Source organism: Hyaena hyaena, unplaced genomic scaffold (assembly GCF_003009895.1).
Source record: "Hyaena hyaena isolate Hyena2069 unplaced genomic scaffold, ASM300989v1 scaffold_780, whole genome shotgun sequence".
NCBI classification, from domain to species: Eukaryota; Metazoa; Chordata; class Mammalia; order Carnivora; family Hyaenidae; genus Hyaena; species Hyaena hyaena.
The window spans coordinates 627,000-646,075 of record NW_024081410.1 but is presented as its reverse complement, the minus strand read 5'-3'; the positions used below and the strand labels follow the sequence as shown (position 1 = coordinate 646,075).

The 19,076-nt window shown below is 41.3% G+C and overlaps 1 protein-coding gene across 1 annotated transcript in view; it reads right to left on the bottom strand.

Annotated features, from left to right (window-relative positions):
- The window catches only part of LOC120221383 (eukaryotic translation initiation factor 4 gamma 3-like), a 211,283-nt gene extending 193,144 nt beyond the window's left edge, over positions 1-18,139 (bottom strand). Inside the window, exon 1 of the mRNA XM_039218750.1 lies at positions 17,847-18,139. Within this exon, the coding sequence (XP_039074681.1) occupies positions 17,847-18,058 (212 nt within the window). The 5' untranslated portion in view covers positions 18,059-18,139. The remainder of the gene's footprint in view (positions 1-17,846) is intronic.
- Positions 18,140-19,076: the final 937 nt, after the last annotated feature.

Below are 19,076 nucleotides of genomic sequence, written 5' to 3'. Positions count from 1 at the left end.
TTAAAAAAAAAAAAAAACATTCAAAAACCATTCTTGCAACTGGGAATGTGCCTCCATTTACAAAAATCCAAGTCTCTTCAAAGACTACTCAAGTTATACATGCTCAGACACAAAAAATGTTTCCAGTAAGAAAAACAAGGGTATTTAAATGAAACATACACACACCCAATGTTATGAACTATTTAAAAGCACAGTTCAGAACTCCTTTAAAGGAACTGAGAATAAGCAGGCAAAATATATGAATTGCTACCCTTGAGTGCTAGCAGACCAGGCAATGTAAAACTCCATAGAATTACTTTCTCTTGTGGTTTTGAGTATTTAACTCCGTTTCACTTCTCAGAACCTAAAGTGTTTCATCTTTAAGAATCTTGCTATCCTAAGAAGAATCCCTTCCAAATACACTTTTCTTTTCAAAGTTTTGATTTCCAATGAAGGACTGAACTCCCAATTGCTTTCTAGTTTCATATACAATGCCTCATCTAGGCATTAAACCTAAAATAATTTCCCTTTCATTTCAAAGGCAAATTAACCCAGTATTCCAAATTCCTAGCTGAACTGATTAGCTATAGACCTGTCTATATAAGAGATATCTAAGATATAGATATGTCTATTTACCTACCTATAAATATAGACACATATAAATATATATATTATATAGACATAGATATGTATAGGCACATATATATTACATACACATAGATATATAGATATATGAGTATCTTCATATCTGTATCTGTATAAACATATAACTTGCACTGAGCAGCAACTATTCACCATTATTTGAGTATCAAGACCATAGGCTTATAAACTATAAACCTATAAATTCATAAGCTATCTACTATGAATCTGCTAGTAACCAACCAAACACTAATATAAATCAGAACTGTATATTCTGGGGCACCTGGGTGGCTCAGTCAGATAACCAACTCTCGATTTCATCTCAGTTCACAATCTCATACTTCGTGAGATCAAGCCCAACACTGGGCTCTAAGCTGACAGCTAGGAGCCTGCTTAGGATTTCCTCTCTCTCTCTCTCTCTCTCTGCCTGTCCCCAACAAGTGCACACTCTCAAAATAAAGAAACATTGAAAGAAAGGAACTGTGTCTGTTTTTTAATATATATAAAGTTCTGGGTGGCTCAGTAGGTTAAGCGTCCAACTCTTGGTTTCAGCTCAGGTCATGATCTCACAGTTTGAGTTCAAGTCCCACATGGGGCTCTGCACTGACAGTGTGGAGCATGTTTGGGATTCTCCATTTCCCTCTCTCTGCCCCTCCCCTGCTCGCTCTCTATCTCCCTCTCTCTCAAAAAAAATAAACATTTTAAATAAATAAATAAAATATATAAAATTCAAGTAATCTTTAAATGCATGTTGGAGAACCGTGGAAATTTACATAGCTCCAAGTTTTCGTGAACAAAAATATCTATGAATGTTTCATAAATCTGGAAAATTGCAGATAAGAAAGTAAACAAACTCAAAGTCACCCTTAGTAAAAAAGTATATACAACCTACTTTTAAAAGTTCCAACTAGGGGCGCCCGGGTGGCGTAGTTGGTTAAGCGTCCGACTTTCGCTTGGGTCATGATCTCGCGGTTCGTGGGTTCGAGCCCCGCGTCGGGTTCTTTGCTGACTGCCAGCTCTGAGCCTGGAGCCTGTTTCAGTCTGTGACTCCCTCTCTCTCTGACCCTCCCCTGCTCACGCTGTCTCTCTCTCCCCTAAAAATAAATAAAACATTAAAAAAATTTAAAAAAAAAAGTTCCAACTAAAAATTATAACTCACACATCAATATTGGATTTGAATTCTTTACTACATACACATAACCCATCCCGTCTCCTAACAGCCTTCCAGAATGGTCTTTCTAAAACTCAAAATGACGGTTATCATTCCCCTAGCCTACAGCTGTGACGCTTCTCACTGTCATCTAGGTAAACTCCAAGCTCCTTAGTCTGGCTTATAATGCCCTTTCTATGGCCTCTATCTGTCTACTTCTTCACTCCAAACTCTTATTCTAGCATTGCTGAACAAGTCATTTCTCACTGTCCTGAGTTTCTGTATGTGCCGATTCCTGGCTAGAACACTCTTCTTCCAACCACTTTCTTTCATATGGCACATTCATCCTTCCAGATTCAACTTAGAGGTATCCTCTTCTTCAGGAAGCCTCTTCCCTCATTCCTCCCAATTCTTTTCCACCCCAAGATAAATGACCCTCCTTGAAGCTCCCATAGGCCCTGTGCTTAATGACTCCTGTCTACTTACCTTCTTATGTATCTGTCTCCTGCAGTAGGACTGTAAGCTTCTCAAAGGCAAAGACTTATTTTTAATTCCTGAGTGCTCAACAAGCATCTATTGAGGGGCACCTGGGTGGCACAGTCAGTTAAGCGTCCGACTTTGGCTCAGGTCATGATCTCAAGGTTTGTGGATTCGAGCTCCATGTTGGGCTCCATGCTGATAGCTAGCTCAGAGCCTGGAGCCTGCTTCGGATTCTGTATCTCCCTCCCTCTTTGACCCTCCCCTGCTCACACGGTCTCTCTCTCTCTCTTAGAAATAAAAAAAAATTTTAAAAATCTATTGAATGACTAAATCAGAATATGTAAACAAGAAAACAAATTTTTCTTTAAAAAAACCTATAGAGAAAGTATCCCAATTCTGCTTTGTTTTACACTCCATGTGAAACAGCTTGCCAAATCATCAGTTCCCAGTTAGTACAAACACTGAACTAGTAAGTAGTTCCCAATTTGTAAGCCAGTCTCCTTAGGTCCACAAATTGATCATCCATGAGCTATTTTCATTGTTTCAAAAAGCCTAAGAAATTATAAGTCAATCCACAATAATAAGGCAAAGACTGGCAGACTAAAACATCAGCTCCTTTTCTTCTGCTTAAAATGTACCAATTAAGAGTGGTAACAATGAGTTTATTATGCTATGCTTAATTCTTGATCAGCATATAAAGATCTTTCATTAAAAATGTGGATTCAGGGGCACCTGGCTGGCTCAGTCAGGAGAGCATGCAACTCTTGATCTCAAGGTCATGAGTTCGAGTGCCACACTGGGCTTACAGTTTAATTTTTTTAAATGTGGATTTAAAAAAAAAATTTTTAACATTTATTTATTTTTGAGACAGACAGAGCACAAGAGGGGAAGGGACAGAGAGAGGGAGACGCAGAATCCGAAGCAGGCTCCAGGTTCTGAGCTATCAGCACAAGAGCCCGCCACAGGGCTTGAACCCACGAACGGCAGTACCATGACCTGAACCGAAGTCAGGCGCTTAACTGGTTGACTAAGCCACCCAGGCACCCCCCTCCCCAAAAAAATGTGGATATAAAGTAATGATTTCATAATGCTGCCCAGAATCCCAATAGCAGCCTATGAGTAGCCAAGGTAGGTAGTAAGCGATTTAAAGGTTTTTAGAGGTTGTTTTAAATTATAAATTGTGATTATTATAGAAAATAAGCAAAAGTATAGACTTAAATATAATGACCCAAACCAAAGCCTGTAGAGGACTAACTTTAGGCTTGCAAAGAAACACTGGAAAGAATTTCTCTTCAATCTCCAATCTTCCTTAAATGTAGCAAGAATTACACAGGCAGAGTTCAGAGTTTAAATCAAAAGGCTATTGACCTATTAAACATATTTTCACATATTAAATATCACTTTCTCCTATCTACATAATGCACAGTGGAAACCAAATCTGGAAAGCTGTAAAAGATGTTTTCATGGTTCTCTCTCTTTCCACTCAGCAGCTTCTTCCTCTTTTCTGTAGCTTCGCCATCTTCACCACATCAGCGGGCACTGCACGGACCACTAAGAACCTCTGCTTTCCTCTTCACTCTCTCGGTTATGCTTCTATTTCCACAAATTTGTTTGTTTAGCCCTTCCTGCTCATCTGACCTCCATCTCCTTATTTCCAAAAATGTCCAGTTTACTTCCATCTGTTAAATGAATAAGAGGACCTAAGAGGCAGAGACTCCATTTCAGGTTTACTTTGTTTATTAAATAACAGCTAGCACATGCTGTTATTTAATAAACACTTGTCCCTTTGGTCATTTAATAAATAATTATTGTATATGTACCAAGCATCAGGCACTATTAGTTTAATCTGTGGAATCAAAACAATGACCAATATTTCCCTCCCCTTTCCTACTTCTCTCTTTTCTCAAGATTTCATTTTTTTCCTTCTCCCTTGAGCATCTTAAACTTGCCATTACGAAGTTATCCTGTTCCCTTCAGTTGAGCCTTCAACTGAAAAATACGCTACTTTCATAAATATGATTCTAGAAGACAAAAATGAGTTTTCTCTCCAAATATTCTGAGAAAAATTAGGAAGACTGATCAGCATTATGTTCCTGAAGGCCATTTTGCCCACTGGATGGCTCTCACAATTACCCTTATCACTGACACTAATTTTCACCTTATGACCGGACCAAAGCCTTCAATTTCATGAAAAGCATGGGTAGACTATTTTCTGTACCTAGACTCTGTGTTTGATAAGCAAATGGTTAAATAAAGGAACAATTACAGTCTAAAAGAGATTAAGGAGGATCCTGAAACAGAAAAGGAACAGTGGAAAAGCCAGTAAAAATGGTAAGGTCTGCAGTTTAGTCGATAATATTGTATCACTGTTAATTTCCTGTACTTGATAATTGTAACGTGGTTATGGAAGACGTTAACATTAAGGGAAGGAGACCAGGGATATAAGAGAACTCCTACTACCATCTTGGCAAGTTTTCTTTAAGTCTAAAATTATTCAGGGTTCGGGGCACCAGGCTGGCTCAGTCAGTGGAGCACATGACTCTTGGGATCTTGGGGTTGTAAGTTCAAGCCCCATGTTGAATGTAGCAATTACTTAAAAATAAAATTTTAAATTAATTAATTAGTTAATTAAGTAAGTTCAAATAAAGTTTCTTCTTTTAAAGAAGCTAACAATACTTTGCTCTTATTTAGTTCACATGCTAATGTCAAAGGCCTTTGTAACTAAAAGACCTAACACAAACTGTTAGACCAAGGGATACAGAGTATTTTACTGCTTCATAAGATATCTTAATAACCTATCTAGAAGTAGCATAAAGACTCCTAATTTTCTAAACTCTACATAATGGTTACTAGAAAGGATGACTGTATAATTTACCATCCAAACTAGGACCATTACAGAAGAAAGGAAATCTCTGGTTACCCTACTAGTAAGTCAAAGTGGTTACTGTTACTAAAAATCTCAAATCACTTTGCGTTTGTACAAACCTGATGCTTTGGCAAGTTAGAGGCATCTCCCTCAAGCTCAGGAACAAATGCCCCTGGGAGAGCGGACCAGAAAGGTCCCCAAAGAAGGCTATGTAAAGGGAAATTTAGCCAACATGCTTAAAAGCTTGTATCTTTTAATTACAATTTTCAAAAGTCAAGAATAAAATCACTAACTTTCCAGAGCAGCATTCAGCTTTCACTATCTTGCCTAAAATGTACCACATTCGGGGCGCCTGGGTGGCTCAGTCGGTTATCCGTCCAACTTCGGCTCAGGTCATTATCTCACAGTTCGTGGGTTCGAGCCCCACATCGGGCTCAGTGCTGACAGCTCAGAGCCTGGAGCCTGCTTCCAATTCTGTATCTCCCTCTTTCTCTGACCCTCCCATGCTCACACTGTCTCTCTCTCAGAAATAAAAACATTAAAAAAATGTTTTTAATAAATAAAATAAAATAAAATATACCACATTCAAGTATACTCACCCATTCACAACATAAAATAATAATAAGCTAAGGTCCAGTACTCTGTTGTATGCTTTAGAAACAGCAGCAACCTCAGAAGTTGGACTGATTCCAAAGTCTTATACTTGTAATAAAGATCAACAATATAATACTGAAATTACCAAATGAGTATATTAGCCTCAAAATCTCAACAATATTAATCAGGTATTTGAGGCCATTAAAATTTTACATAAACTAGTAAGACCCACTTTCTTTACATATTTAATGAGCAAGCAAGATATGCACAATTTATAAAACTTAAAAAGTACATAAAACCTTAAAATATCAGCAACCCCATTCCCACACTATAATATTTCAAGTCACTGAAGAGACTGTGCGTTATGTGTGTGTGTAAGATTGTATGATTATGGAAAATCTTCATCCAAAACCCTGTTTTTATTAGACCTGAAAGGTTACAAAAAGCCTCTTCATTAATGTGGTCTTTTCCTGAATAGCAGAAAGGATCCTGTTAGACAGAGGTGAACAGTATTTCCCAATTTTATTTCTTAATAATAATATACACATTAAAATAGCCTAACAGTATAACCTAATAAATACAAAATCAAATTTAACTTGAAAATTATATAAATGCTCTAGGGAGAACTAATATTCTATGTAAAACACAATAATACAAATAACCCAAGAATTTGTAACTTACAACTTCAACTCTTTACAGCACAGCTAAATAGTCAAATGCCCATGTTATTTTTCACAAAGCTATCACTGCTTAATAGGAATCTTTTTTTTTTTTTCTCAGAGAGAGAGAGAGACAGACAACGTGAGCAGGGGAGGGTCAGAGAAAAGAGGAAATACAGAAACTGAAACAGGCTCCAGGCTCTGAGCTGTCAGCACAAAGCCTGACATGGGGCTCGAACCCACAAACCGTGAGATCATAACCTGAGCCGAAGTCAGACGCTTAACTGACTGAGTCACCTAGGTGCCCCAATAGAAATCTACCTTAATAACAGAGACAGGCAAAATCTCTCTTGAGTAGCTCTTCTGTTTTTTAGGCATTATACAAAAGTTGGAAATGATCAAAGTTCATTTATTCAATAAGCCATATTTCATAAATAGCACACCTCACTAGATCTCAAACACTTAATAGATAAAGCCTTACATGCATTTCTGTGATGTCGTTCCTAGTCTCTTAATCTTTCTTGTCCCTATTTCAACTTGCACACCTCAAGATGCCTGGCTGGCTCAATCAGTAGAGCAAGCAACTCTTGATCTCAGGGTTGGGTGTTCAAGCCCCACACTGGGTATAGAGATTACTTAAATAAATAAAACTTCCAAATTGCACACCTCAACAAATCTTCAAAAACAGTTTCCATCATGTCAGTTTCCCAATAAATAAAAAACAAAAACAAAAGAAATACAACTGAATTTTGACAAAGCATCAAGACAATTCAAAGAATATTTCTTTTCAACAAATAGTACTGAGACAACTGGATAGTCACATGCAAAAGAATAAACGTGGACCCCTACTTCACATCATACGCAAAAACTACTTCAAAATGGATCAAAGACCTAAGTGTAAGAGCTAAGATTATAAAACTCTTAGAGGAAAACAAAGGAGTAAACTTCCATGACCATGGATTAGGAAAAGCCTTCTTGGACACACTAAGGAAGCACAAGTGACCAAAAAAATTTTTGATTTAATCAAAGTTAAAAATTTTGTGCTTCAAAGGACACTATCAAGAAAAGGAAATGACAACCCACTGAATGAGAGAAAATGTTATATCTGATAAGGGACTTGGATCTAGAATATATAAAGAACTCTTGCTACTCAATAATAGACAAACCCATTAAAAACTGGGCAAAGGATTTGAACAGACATTTCTCCAAAGACTAATGACCAATAAACACAAGGAAAAAAAATGCTCAATGTCATTAGTCATCAAGGAAACATAAATCAAAACCATAATAAGATACCATTTCACATCCACTAGGATGGCCTATAATAAAAAAAAAAAAAAAAAAAGACAGATAATGACAAGTGGTGGAACCCTCACACTTTGATGGTAGGAATGTAAAATGGTGCAAACTGTGGAAAAAGTCTGGCACTTTCTCAGAATGTTAAACATGGAGTTACCTCATAAAACCTAGCAACTGTACTCCAAGGTGTACACCCAAAAGAAATGAAAGCATATATCCACATAAAACATTCATAGCATAACGATATGTAATAGTCAAAAAGGTGAACAACCTAAATGTCCACCACTGATGAATAAATAAATGTGGTAGTTCGAACATTATTCAGTAATTTAAAAAAGTACTGAAACAGGGGCGCCTGGGTGGCTTAGTCGGTTAAGCGTCCGACTTTCGCTTAGGTCATGATCTCTCGGTTCGTGGGTTCTAGCCCCGCGTCGGGCTCTGTGCTGACTGCCAGCTCAGAGCCTGGAGCCTGTTTCAGAGTCTGTGTCTCCCTCTCTCTCTGACCCACCCCTGTTCACGCTGTCTATCTCTCTCTCCCCTAGAAATAAATAAAAATTAAAAAAAAAAAAAGTTACCAAAAAATAAATAAATAAATAAAAAAGTACTGAAACGTACAATACAGATGAACCTTGAAAAAATGTTTTCAAACAAACGCAAAGTTGAGAGAAATCCGTCACAAAAGACTATATATTGTATCATTTATATGAAATGTCCAGAACCTGCAAATCTACAGAGGCAGAAAACAGATTAGTACTTGCCTCAGGCAGAAAGAACTGGGCGGGGGGTAGGGGGATGGGGGGTGAAGGGGCGGTCGGAATGGGAAGTCCAATGGGTTTCTTTTGGGAGTGATGAAAATGCTCTAAAACTGATTTTGGTGATGGCTGCATAACTGTGAATATACTTAAAATTACTGAATGGTAGACTCTAAATGGGTGGCTTGTGCAGTATGCGAACTGTGTTTCAATAAAGCCATTAAAAAAAAAAAAAAGATTAGGGGCGCCTGGGTGGCTTAGTCGGTTAAGCGTCCGACTTTCGCTTAGGTGATGATCTCACAGTTCGTGGATTCGAGCCCCGCGTCGGGCTCTGTGCTGACTGCCAGCTCAGAGCCTGGAGCCTGTTTCAGTCTGTGACTCCCTCTCTCTCTGACCCTCCCCTGCTCACGCTGTCTCTCTCTCTCCTAGAAATAAATAAAACATTAAAAAAAAATTTTTTAAATAAATAAATAAATAAAATAAAATAATCCTTATTTGAAAAAAAAATAATAATAAAAAAAAATTTTTTTTCAAAACAAAAAAAAGAGTAATGGTTTCTTTCACACAAATGAAGTCTAACCTCTTATGATTCAAAGCTCTCTAACATGTGGATCCATTATTTCAAGCATTCTACCACAAGAGCCCTCCACTCCAAGCACACTGATAAGGATTCTCACAACCCAGCATATAGCATGCTTATTTCAAGCCCAAACCGTTGTTCATGCTAATTGCTCACCCACCACAATCCATTCCCCTCTGCCCATTAAAACCCTGACCACAATCTTAAGCTCTTGTTTCCAATGTTTTTTAAATTCATTTTTCAGTTCAAATTCTGCCTCTTATATGCTATTTTCTGGAGTCTAGAAAAAGCCAGGAATCCTCCTACGCTTTATTTCTCACATTCCTTTATTCTACACCTGAAGGTTCAGTCCTTTCCATTCTCAGTGTAAAATACTGTATTCTGGGGGCGCCTGGGCGGCTCAGTGGGTTAAGCCTCTAATTTTGGCTCAGCTCATGATCTCACGGTTTGTGAGGTCAAGTCCCATGTCAGGCTCTGCGCTGACAGCTCAGACTCTGAAGCCTGCTTCAGATTCTGTGTCTCCCTTTCTCAGTCTCTCCTCTGCTTACACTGTCTCTCTCTCAAAGGTGAATAAATATTTTTTTAAAAAATACTGTATTCTGGCTCAAAATTGACTGTACTTACTTAACTGCCACCCTGTTCCACCACCGCCCTGCCCAATCATTCCAAAATTCTGTTTGTTCCCATACTTCAATCCAATTTCTCTAACCCCACATGAATCCCTTATGGTCTTTTTCTCCTTCCTTCCTTCCCTCCAATTACTCCATATAACATCAACATTTCCTTAAAAACAATTAAAGAAATCAAGGAGCTATCATGATAGCATGTATATATTCCAAAACTGCCTGAAGTAAATACCACCCTGGCCTGGCCATCAGTCTTTTTTTTTTTTTTTCCTTTTTTTAATTCAATATGCTTGAATACATGAAGATGAATTCAAAAGGATAGTAAAAAAATGTACATACTTGTAGGAGTGGAAAAAAAAACACCTGTGAAGTTACATCAAGCTTAATGTTATAAATAACGTAAAACATTATGGCCACAGTAACTCAAAAACATCTGACTTATTGATAAAGGTTTCAGTTCTTCTCTTTCCAGTGTACAGTCCTAACTTCTGAGTACAAATCAAAGGTAAAAGATTATCCTCAAGAAAACCTTTCCAAATTCATTCCAATATAAGGAAACCATTCAAAAAGCCCTTGCTGCTGGTGGATAATCAAATAACAAAATAAGCAAGATACAAAACTATATATGTCACTTTTTAACAAAATTGTCAAGTATTTTTTAAAAAAACTCTTTATACGTAATTTGACTTCACGTTATGTTACCAAAAAAAGAGCAGAATTTAAGCCCCCTGAAGTCAGTCCATAGAAAAAAGTACAGAAGGGGAGCCTGGATGGCTCAGTGGGTTAAGAGTCTGACTCTTGATTTTGGGTCAGGTCACGATCTCAAGGTTGGTGAGATCAAGCCCAGGGATGGCGCACAGCCTGTTTGGGACTCTCCCTCTTCCTCTCTCTCTGCTCCTCCCCTGCTTGCTTGCCTGCATGCTCACGCTCTCTCTCAAAAATAAAAACTTCTAAAAATTTTTCTAAAAAATGGAAAAAAAAGTACAGGAAAGAAATATACCAAAATGTTAACAGTGATTGTCTCTACATACTAAGACAATGCGTGACTTTCTAATTATCTGTATTTTTTTAATTTCCTGATTTGATTATGTTACTCTTATAATCATAAAAGAAAAAAACTTAATAGTAACATTTGGCTATAAATGTTTTTCCTCTTTAGCCTAATCATCAGTATCTATTCTTCAAAGGCAACTCAACCACATTAAATGACTGTACACTGGGTCAATGCTATTCCCTCTCAAACAAAATTATGGAACTATTATCAATTACACATCAGCACAAGACAATTTTAGGGCAGCCTTGAATGACAAAAGTGTGTTGTGGTTCCATCTATATTAGCTCTAAAACCTATCTTAAAACAGACTAACTTCATCAACTAACTTCATCAACAACAAATATTTACCGATTATCTATCTGCCAAGGACTGCTCCAAGTGCTGGCAATTCAACAGCAAACAAGCTGACAAAATGGACCTCACATTCTCTGTCTTTATGGACCTCACATTCTACTGTTAAAATTTAGTATCTCATGATAGGGGATACTTAGTATCTCATAATAGGGAACACACATGGGCTTGGAAAAGTACAATAGTACTACTAGTTAATAAAGGTCATAAAAATTGACAAATTTCAAATGTACTTAAAATAGTTTAAACTATTTCAAATTTCAGCTGAGGGTACAAGAGAGTGGAAAAACTCCTTCCAGTTGGCAGCAAGCCAAAGAACCAGGAGTCATTTGAGAATTTAGAAGTAGCTTGGGATCTTGCAATTACTTCATGGATGTAAATCTCAGCTGCAGTGTATACACTGCTTGAAGTCAGGCACCTGGCTATTAATCTGGAAACATCTTCCTATTATATTAGATCAAAGTATTATTCCTAAAATAAAAATAGATTGTGCCTCATCACAAGAGTTTATTCCAGAATTTACTTTCCTTTATACCTCATAATGAATTAACTGTATCATCAACCAGAGCAAGCCAGCATCTGGCCATGGCAACCTTCTTTTATGGTCTCAAGCCATCCTACAATCTTTGCTGTCATAGATGTGAAGATATGGAAGTCACAGAGGAATTTCAGTCTGTTTGACTAAATCTAACTTTATTTTTGTTTAATTTAGTCCTTTTTTTAAAGTTCATTTATTTATTGGGGGGGGTAGCAAAGGAGGGGCAGAGAAAGGGCAGGGCAGGGGGAGAGAGAGAGAAAGAGAGAGAGAGAATCCCAAGCAGGCTCCACACCATCAGTGCAGATCCCAATGCAGGACTCAAACTCACAAACTGGGAGATCATGACCTGAGCCAAAATCAAGAGTCAGAGGCTTAACCAACTGAGCCACCCAGGTGCCCCTAAATCTAACGTTAATAAGCCCCAAAACAGAGGCTTCTAATATATGCAAGTTGCCATCCCTGTGATCCATGTTAGCATGCTTCTAATATCAATGTCACCACAGAAACATGTTACTGACCATCAGACAAAGAGTCCATTAATAGGTCTCTATAAATCCTTCCTGCCTACTTGGAAGAACAAAACAAACCTCAAACCAATCTTGTGACTTATAAACCACCGTAATTCAAGAGAGTCACTTAATAAACTAGTCTAATTCCTGCATTTTAGAGAAAAGGAAACTGATGCCTAGAGCAGTTATGGGTCTATTCCAGGATAACACTTCTATAAAAATTGAAAACTCAAACTCACATCCAGATTTTTTTTTAAAATTCCAAATCAGGTACACTTCTCAATACATCAAGCTAAATTTACTTATATCTCAAAGCTAGCTGGTACTGTTTCCAGGCCAAAATCTAGTTTCAAAAGGACAGGGAAGTATTATGAGAGGAGTGGGAAGGAGACTAGGAAAGGACCAACCACAGAGATCAGATCTGAAATGTATCTTCTCATACTCTTAAGATTATGGTGCAGGAAATACTTTGAATCTGTGGCAACTGTGTTTTAGTTACCATGTTCTGGGCTACCTCCTCCAGCTTCTCTGCTCCTGCTAAAAACCTGACACATGACCGAAACCCATTTCCTAAAGTTCTATGCAGCAGCAACAGCAATGGAATTGGCAAAAGTCAACTGACAAGAGAAAGCTCTGACACCTCAGGTAATTCTTACTCAATTCTTCTAATGTCGCTTGGATGTCAGTTCCTCTATAAAGCCCTAATTCTTCCTTCCTATAAGACTAAGCTCTTACAGCAGAGCTATCAAGGCACTTGCCTCACGATATTCTGTCATTCACTTGTTGGGACCAACTTCTTCAAAGTCAAAAGCCTTTCAAATCTAGATCTAGCACTGAGTCTGGCACACAGTAGGTGCTCAATAAATGAACAAATGAATTTTAAAACTTGCCACTTACGTTAAAGCCCCAATAGAAATGGTTAAAACGTGGCAATCCTATTATGATTTAAAGCATGGTTTTCAGGGCACCTGGGTAGTTCAGTCAGTTAAGTGTCCGACTCTTGCTCTCTGCCCCACCCCTGCTTGCACACAAGCAAGCTCTCTCTCAAACTAAGTAAACGTAAAAAACAAAAATAACAAAACATGGTTTTCAAATACTTTTCAGCTGCAGGCCTTTTTGTAAAATCTTACCAAAACCCCAATGTGGAAAACCAACATATCAGTTCTTAGGTGGTTTCATCTCCATTTGACAGAAAATACTTCACTTTAAGACCTGTAAGCCTACGACAGAGAGCAGCAGCGGTGGAGGCAACAGCCAATGTGACTCAGGCGTCTAAGTAATGTTCTTCCTTCTGCATCTTCATCTTGCACCAGTCTCCCCCTCTTCTTCCTAGAAGAGGATCTGCCCTTTAGGACCACATATCCATCTCTGTTGGTGGTGGGGCTAAGGAATAGAGAGACTGCTGGCCACCTCATGACTTAGGGTTCTGGTTGCTAGTTACTACGGTATTTTGCTGGAGGCCTTGTTAACTTCTGAACAAGCAGAAACAGGCACTGAGTCAAATGTGGCAGGCCTATTCTTACAGTACTGCAAGGCTCAGTGAGGTAAAGATAAGCTACTTGTCTAGCAGTATGTGGCTATGAGCTAATTAAAATAAGGTACAGTACCATGCCGGTCTAGATTACTCCTCAGAGCCTCTTTACCATATAGAGACCTTCCCCTAGCCACTTCCCACTCTCATTCGCAGACGTGGTAAGAAGCAAGATGGCACATGGGGCGCCTGGGTGGCTCAGTCGGTTACGCATCCGACTTTGGCTCAGGTCATGATCTCACCATTGGTGGGTTCGAGCCCCGCATCAGGTTCTGTGCTGACAGCTCAGAGCCTGGAGCCTGTTTAGGATTCTGTGTCTCCCTCTCTCTCTGCCCCTCCACCACCCATGCTCTGTTTCTCTGTCTCAATAATAAATAAAAAAAGCAGTTAAAAAAAAAAAAAAAAAGGAAGCAACGTGGCACAGCAGAAAGGACACTTGTGAGCTTTGGAACCGGTCATACTATGCAGGGTCTGAACTGTGGGCCACCACCTACTAGATGGACAACCTTGGGAACATTATTTAACTTTTCTGCTCTTCAGTTTCCTCATCTGTAAAATAGAGACACTATCTACCTCATAAGGATTCTTTTTTTTTTTTTTTTTTGAGAGAGACAGAGACAGCGTGAGCAGGATTCTTGTGAGAATTAAGTAAAATTATGCATGTATGGAGCCTAGAAGAGTAGCACTCGATAAAGGAATACTATTATTAATATTACTCAGATCTAGCTTTGATAAAGAAGCAAAAAAGAAAAAAACAAATGTTATTGGCTTCAACCTATAAAATTGAAAATCAACACAGAAAACAAAAAGCCAAGGGGCATATTTGTTTTTAATATATGTCATTTTGGAGTTGCCAGAGGCCTTTACCAAATCTAGTTCCTTCAAAGAACCCACTGCCCTCATTTTCTTAACCAAACTGGCTGCTCTAAAACAGTAACTAGACTCCCCAGAAGTGTCAGCAGCTCTGGGAGAAATTACACCCTGAAGCCTTTCCATATAAATAGAACACTGTGTATTCATAACAGCCTCAAAATTGTTCTAAGTCAGAACTATTTGGGCATTTAAATTCAAATTCATTTACCTTTAATTATCTGAAGGGTAAGCAATCTTCATCTAAAGGACAAGGATTCTGGCGGGGGGGGGGGGGGCAAGAACCCCCTGAAAATGTAAGCAACAGTTTCTGTGTAGAGGTCTATATGCTTTCATCAAAAATGTCAAAGTTGTTTATTACCCAGAAAAGGTTAAGAATCACTTTTAAGATGCTCAATGGAGCTTCTGGGAAGCTCATATGAGGAAGTTGAGTTGAGCACATCTCAAGGCAAGTATCTTGAAGTGCCAATTTCATAAACTATTCATACTGGATTGTGTCATAAAAACTTTTAAGCATATTCCTCCCTCACCAGTAGCACTTTTCACAGCAGGGTTTATCCTTTCATCCCCCACCATCCCTGCTACCCTCCACCATTTCCCATTCCTTCCCAACCCCATTCCCTGCCTCTCTGCAGTCACACGCCCATACCTGCAGTGGTTTTCTGGGCCTGCCACGTAAGAACAAGGCCTACTTGAGCAGGTCCGTTTATATTCAATTCATTATTGCCAACATTTCCCTTCATTTCTGATTTGTCACTTGAACACTAAGTACAAATGAAGGACACTCTGTCAGGTGAATCTCCTTTCAGTATTTTTATAAATATAAAATACTACACGAACTTATTAATTCAATTCAAACAGAACTGCACCCATATATTCCGAGGAACTGGAGATTTAACCAAGCCACAGAAAGAGCAACTCTGGCTTTGCACTCCAGTCTCAATGTTTTGGTGTGTGTCAACTTATCACATAATGGCCACTCTTGTCAAATACAAATTCCCACACTCCCTCAGGGTAGAAAAGCAGCACTGCTCTATTCGAATCCATTTTAACCAATTCCCCATTACCATGGATAACATTTCATCTTTATGTTCTAATGAAATGAAACCTGTAACCTATACCTCATTTACTATACAAGCGTTTAGATTTTACTAATTGAAACCTTTCAGTGCATAAAGAGAAAAAAAAGAGAACAGAATTGTGAAATACATCAAGAATCTTAATTTCTTCTGACATGAAGCAAAGTAAAAACTTTAAGCCACATAAAATCAGCTATTCCATTGGAAATTACATCTTAAATTTATGCCCTCTAACCCTTTAACAACTGTTGCGGTATTAGTAACTACTTTTATGTTGCAACCAACTCAGAGCTTTTTTAAGTCCTTCCTTTGTGAAATGCCTTGAGAAAAAGCACATTTGAAACACCTAAGCACAGCTCTTTGTGTCCAAGTAACAACACCAAATTCACCAAGCACTGGTCCTTACTTATCACTTTAGTACATCAAGAACACACCATGGGCTTCCTTTCAATGCTTAATTGCCAAAACAGCTCCAATTTACAGGTACTGAAGAATTTACTTTGGTGGCATAGTGCATAAGCTTATAACCCTAACCAAGTGGGAAAAATAAAAAACAAAAAAAAAAAAAAAAAAGGAAAGGAATTCAAACTCACTAAATGAAGGTATATTTAAGAGATCCGGCACTGAGCTCCACCTTGAAGTAGGCAAATCAGCCAATCTTTTTTTCCTTAAGTGTAAAGCGACTAGGGATACTGATCAAAGCTAACCAGATTACCCATGAGCAACACTTAGGTATCACTTAGCATTCTCAACCGTGAAAAATTCTTAATTGAACAGAATCATGCAGAATAAAAACATTATGAAATCAGTACACACATCACACTGGAATGGAATTCATCTTTACTCTGCGCCACACTGCCTGGATTGAATAACAATATTTAAAGAACAGAGAAAACGACACTTGACACAAACCAAAAGGATGACCTGAAATGACTCTAGAAGGGAGATACCTTTCCCTTCTCAAAGCAATCGATACAGACAGGAGTCAAACTACAGGCTGTGAAATCATCGGTGGACTTCACAGCAGTTATGTGCTCTAACACCCTACTATCTCTGGAAGTCAAACACAAAATAACACAAATACAAACACAACACATCTAACATCCAATGGCCATTTACTGATTTACGCGAATACAACGGATGGGGGAGGGAGGTGCATGATGAAATGTTATTCTCGGGTAGGTAATACCTTTCTAAATCTCCGTGGAATTCATCAACTCAACGCTTTACCTTCACTGGCTAGTTTCTGACTAAAATAACCTCGTCATCAAGTCTTTTCAATCAAAGCTGCCCCAAAATTCTACAATCGAGCAAATAACATGAAATTAGATACATTCAATACTAGAATTTCCTCCAGGAGCCCTGATCCCCTCTAGACATCAGGCCTAAAAGGAAATTAAAGTCTTTAAAAATATCCATTATAACGCAAGCCTTCCAAGAAGTGAGACTTTTAGGGGTGATGGGTAATGTCAGTTAACTTCCTCTTCCTTTAAAAAGGTCAAAGACAGGGAAGCGTCCGGTGTAACATTTCCTCCTCAGATCGCGTTCCACCACAAACCACATCACAACCCCCCCCCATATCACTAAACATTGGCCGGAGGGGGTGCTTTCCGTACATTTTCACCATAGATTTAAAATCCAACTTACCTCAGAAAAGAGCTGAGCTTAGTTTCAAAACAGGAAATTTACCAATAAAGTTTATTATGTACTAATAATAACTAGTGAAGCCCACCAGGCCCCGCTGCAGGGGAGCAGAAGGGCAACGGAGGAGGAGGAGGAGGTCGTGGTGCTGGTGGAGGAGGGAGAAGAGGAGAAGGAAGAGGAGGTGGCGGAGGTAGTGGTGGTGGAGGAGGTGGTCGAGGAGGAGGAGGAGGAGGAGGAGGGGGCGGGGGTGTAGTCCTCACAACAATCAGAGAAAAGCCTTCCCTGCAGGGCTGGTCCCAGGCACCAGCAAATTCGGCCTAATAAAAGGGGGGCGAGGGGGGGAAGCAAGGAGGGGAAGGCGGGGGGAGGCGAGGAGGGGGAAGGGTCCCCCAGCTCTAAAAGAGAAGGGCTGCAGACCAGGCCGAGCGGAGCTAGTTTTCACAGTACTGCAGAGGGTCCAGGGGTCCCCGCAGTGCTGCTGCCGCCGGGGCACCCCAAAAGCTCCCGCCCAGCCGGCTGCAGGGGCTCGGGCGACAGCCCCTTCCCTGGCTGGGCTGTGGCGGCCGGCAGGAAGGTCCCCGGGGAGACACAGCCCCCTGGGCTGCGGCGACGAGCCGAAGGGCCGGCAGGAAGGTGAAAAGGATACTGTTGGGGCGCCTGGGTCTGGAGGGCCCTGATGTTCGGGTGAGGAGGGGCCGCTGCCGCCGCCGCCGCCGCCGCCGCCGCCGCTGCTGCTGCCGCCGGGTGAGGAGGCGGTACCGCTGCTGCTGCCGCCGCCGCCGCCGCTCCGGTGCCGGGTCCGGTTCCTGCTGCAGCCGCTGAGCCTGATTTCAGAGCCGGTTTCTGCGGTAAACTCATGGCAAAGCGAAGCCACCAACCCCCCCAGAGCGGGACCGGGCGCGCCGGGGTGCAGGGGCCGGGGGCAGCGGGGGGGCGGGATGGGGGCAGACCCGGGGAGGCGGCGGGAGCGGGGGGCCGGGGGGAGTCTGGGAGGAGGAGGAGGAGGGGGCCGGGGCCGGTCACACACGCCCGCCGCCGCCGCCGCCGCCGCCGCCGCCGGCAGCAGCAGCCGCCCCGCGGGCCAGCACCACCGGCTGCCGGTCTCCGTGACAACGCGACCCCAGGGGGGGGGCCGGACCCGGCGGGGGCAGGAGGCGGAGAGACCGGACCTTTCACGGCAATATCCTCATGGGCCGGCGGCGGGGGGTCTTTATCCCCCTCCCCGGGGGAAGCGGCGCCCTTCTCGGTAGCGGGGCTCAGGCGATGCCGGCGGATTTTCTTCACTCAACGAGCAGAGCATCCAACATGGCGCTGCGGCCGCCTCCAGCAGTCCGGCAGGACGGCCGCTCGGAAAACTTCGGGCCTTTTCGGAGAGGCTCGGGAGGCCGAGGGTGGGAAGCGCCTTCGGCTCTTTCCGGAGACTGCGAGCGGTCGGGATTCTTCGGAGACGCTCGGGGGCGTCTTCGGCCGCCGTTCGGGAGAATTCTGGGGCTGACTCGCCTCCTCGGGAAAGATCGGCGAGAGGGGCTTCCCAGGCTCGCCGCCGCGGGGGTGCGGGTTGGAGGCAGAGACCAAAGGCGAGGTCTGGTCCGCCAGAACCCTCCCCTGCCGCCCAGCCTCCAAGAACAATGGCAACGGCCCTGGAGCCTGCGGTCCGCAGAGCCCTGACCGCAGGGGCGGGAGGCAGCGAGGCGAGAAACCTCGGTTACAGTGGAAGGAACCGCTTAACCAGAGTGAAACCTCTGGAAAGGAACCCGCTGCGTGCATCTATTAGCATAATAAGTAGCACTCGCTGGCCCCTAATGCAGCTGGAGTCCATTGTGTCGACACTTCGCCCTAGGACACTCTGAGGGCTAAGTGGAATGAGGAGCCTCAC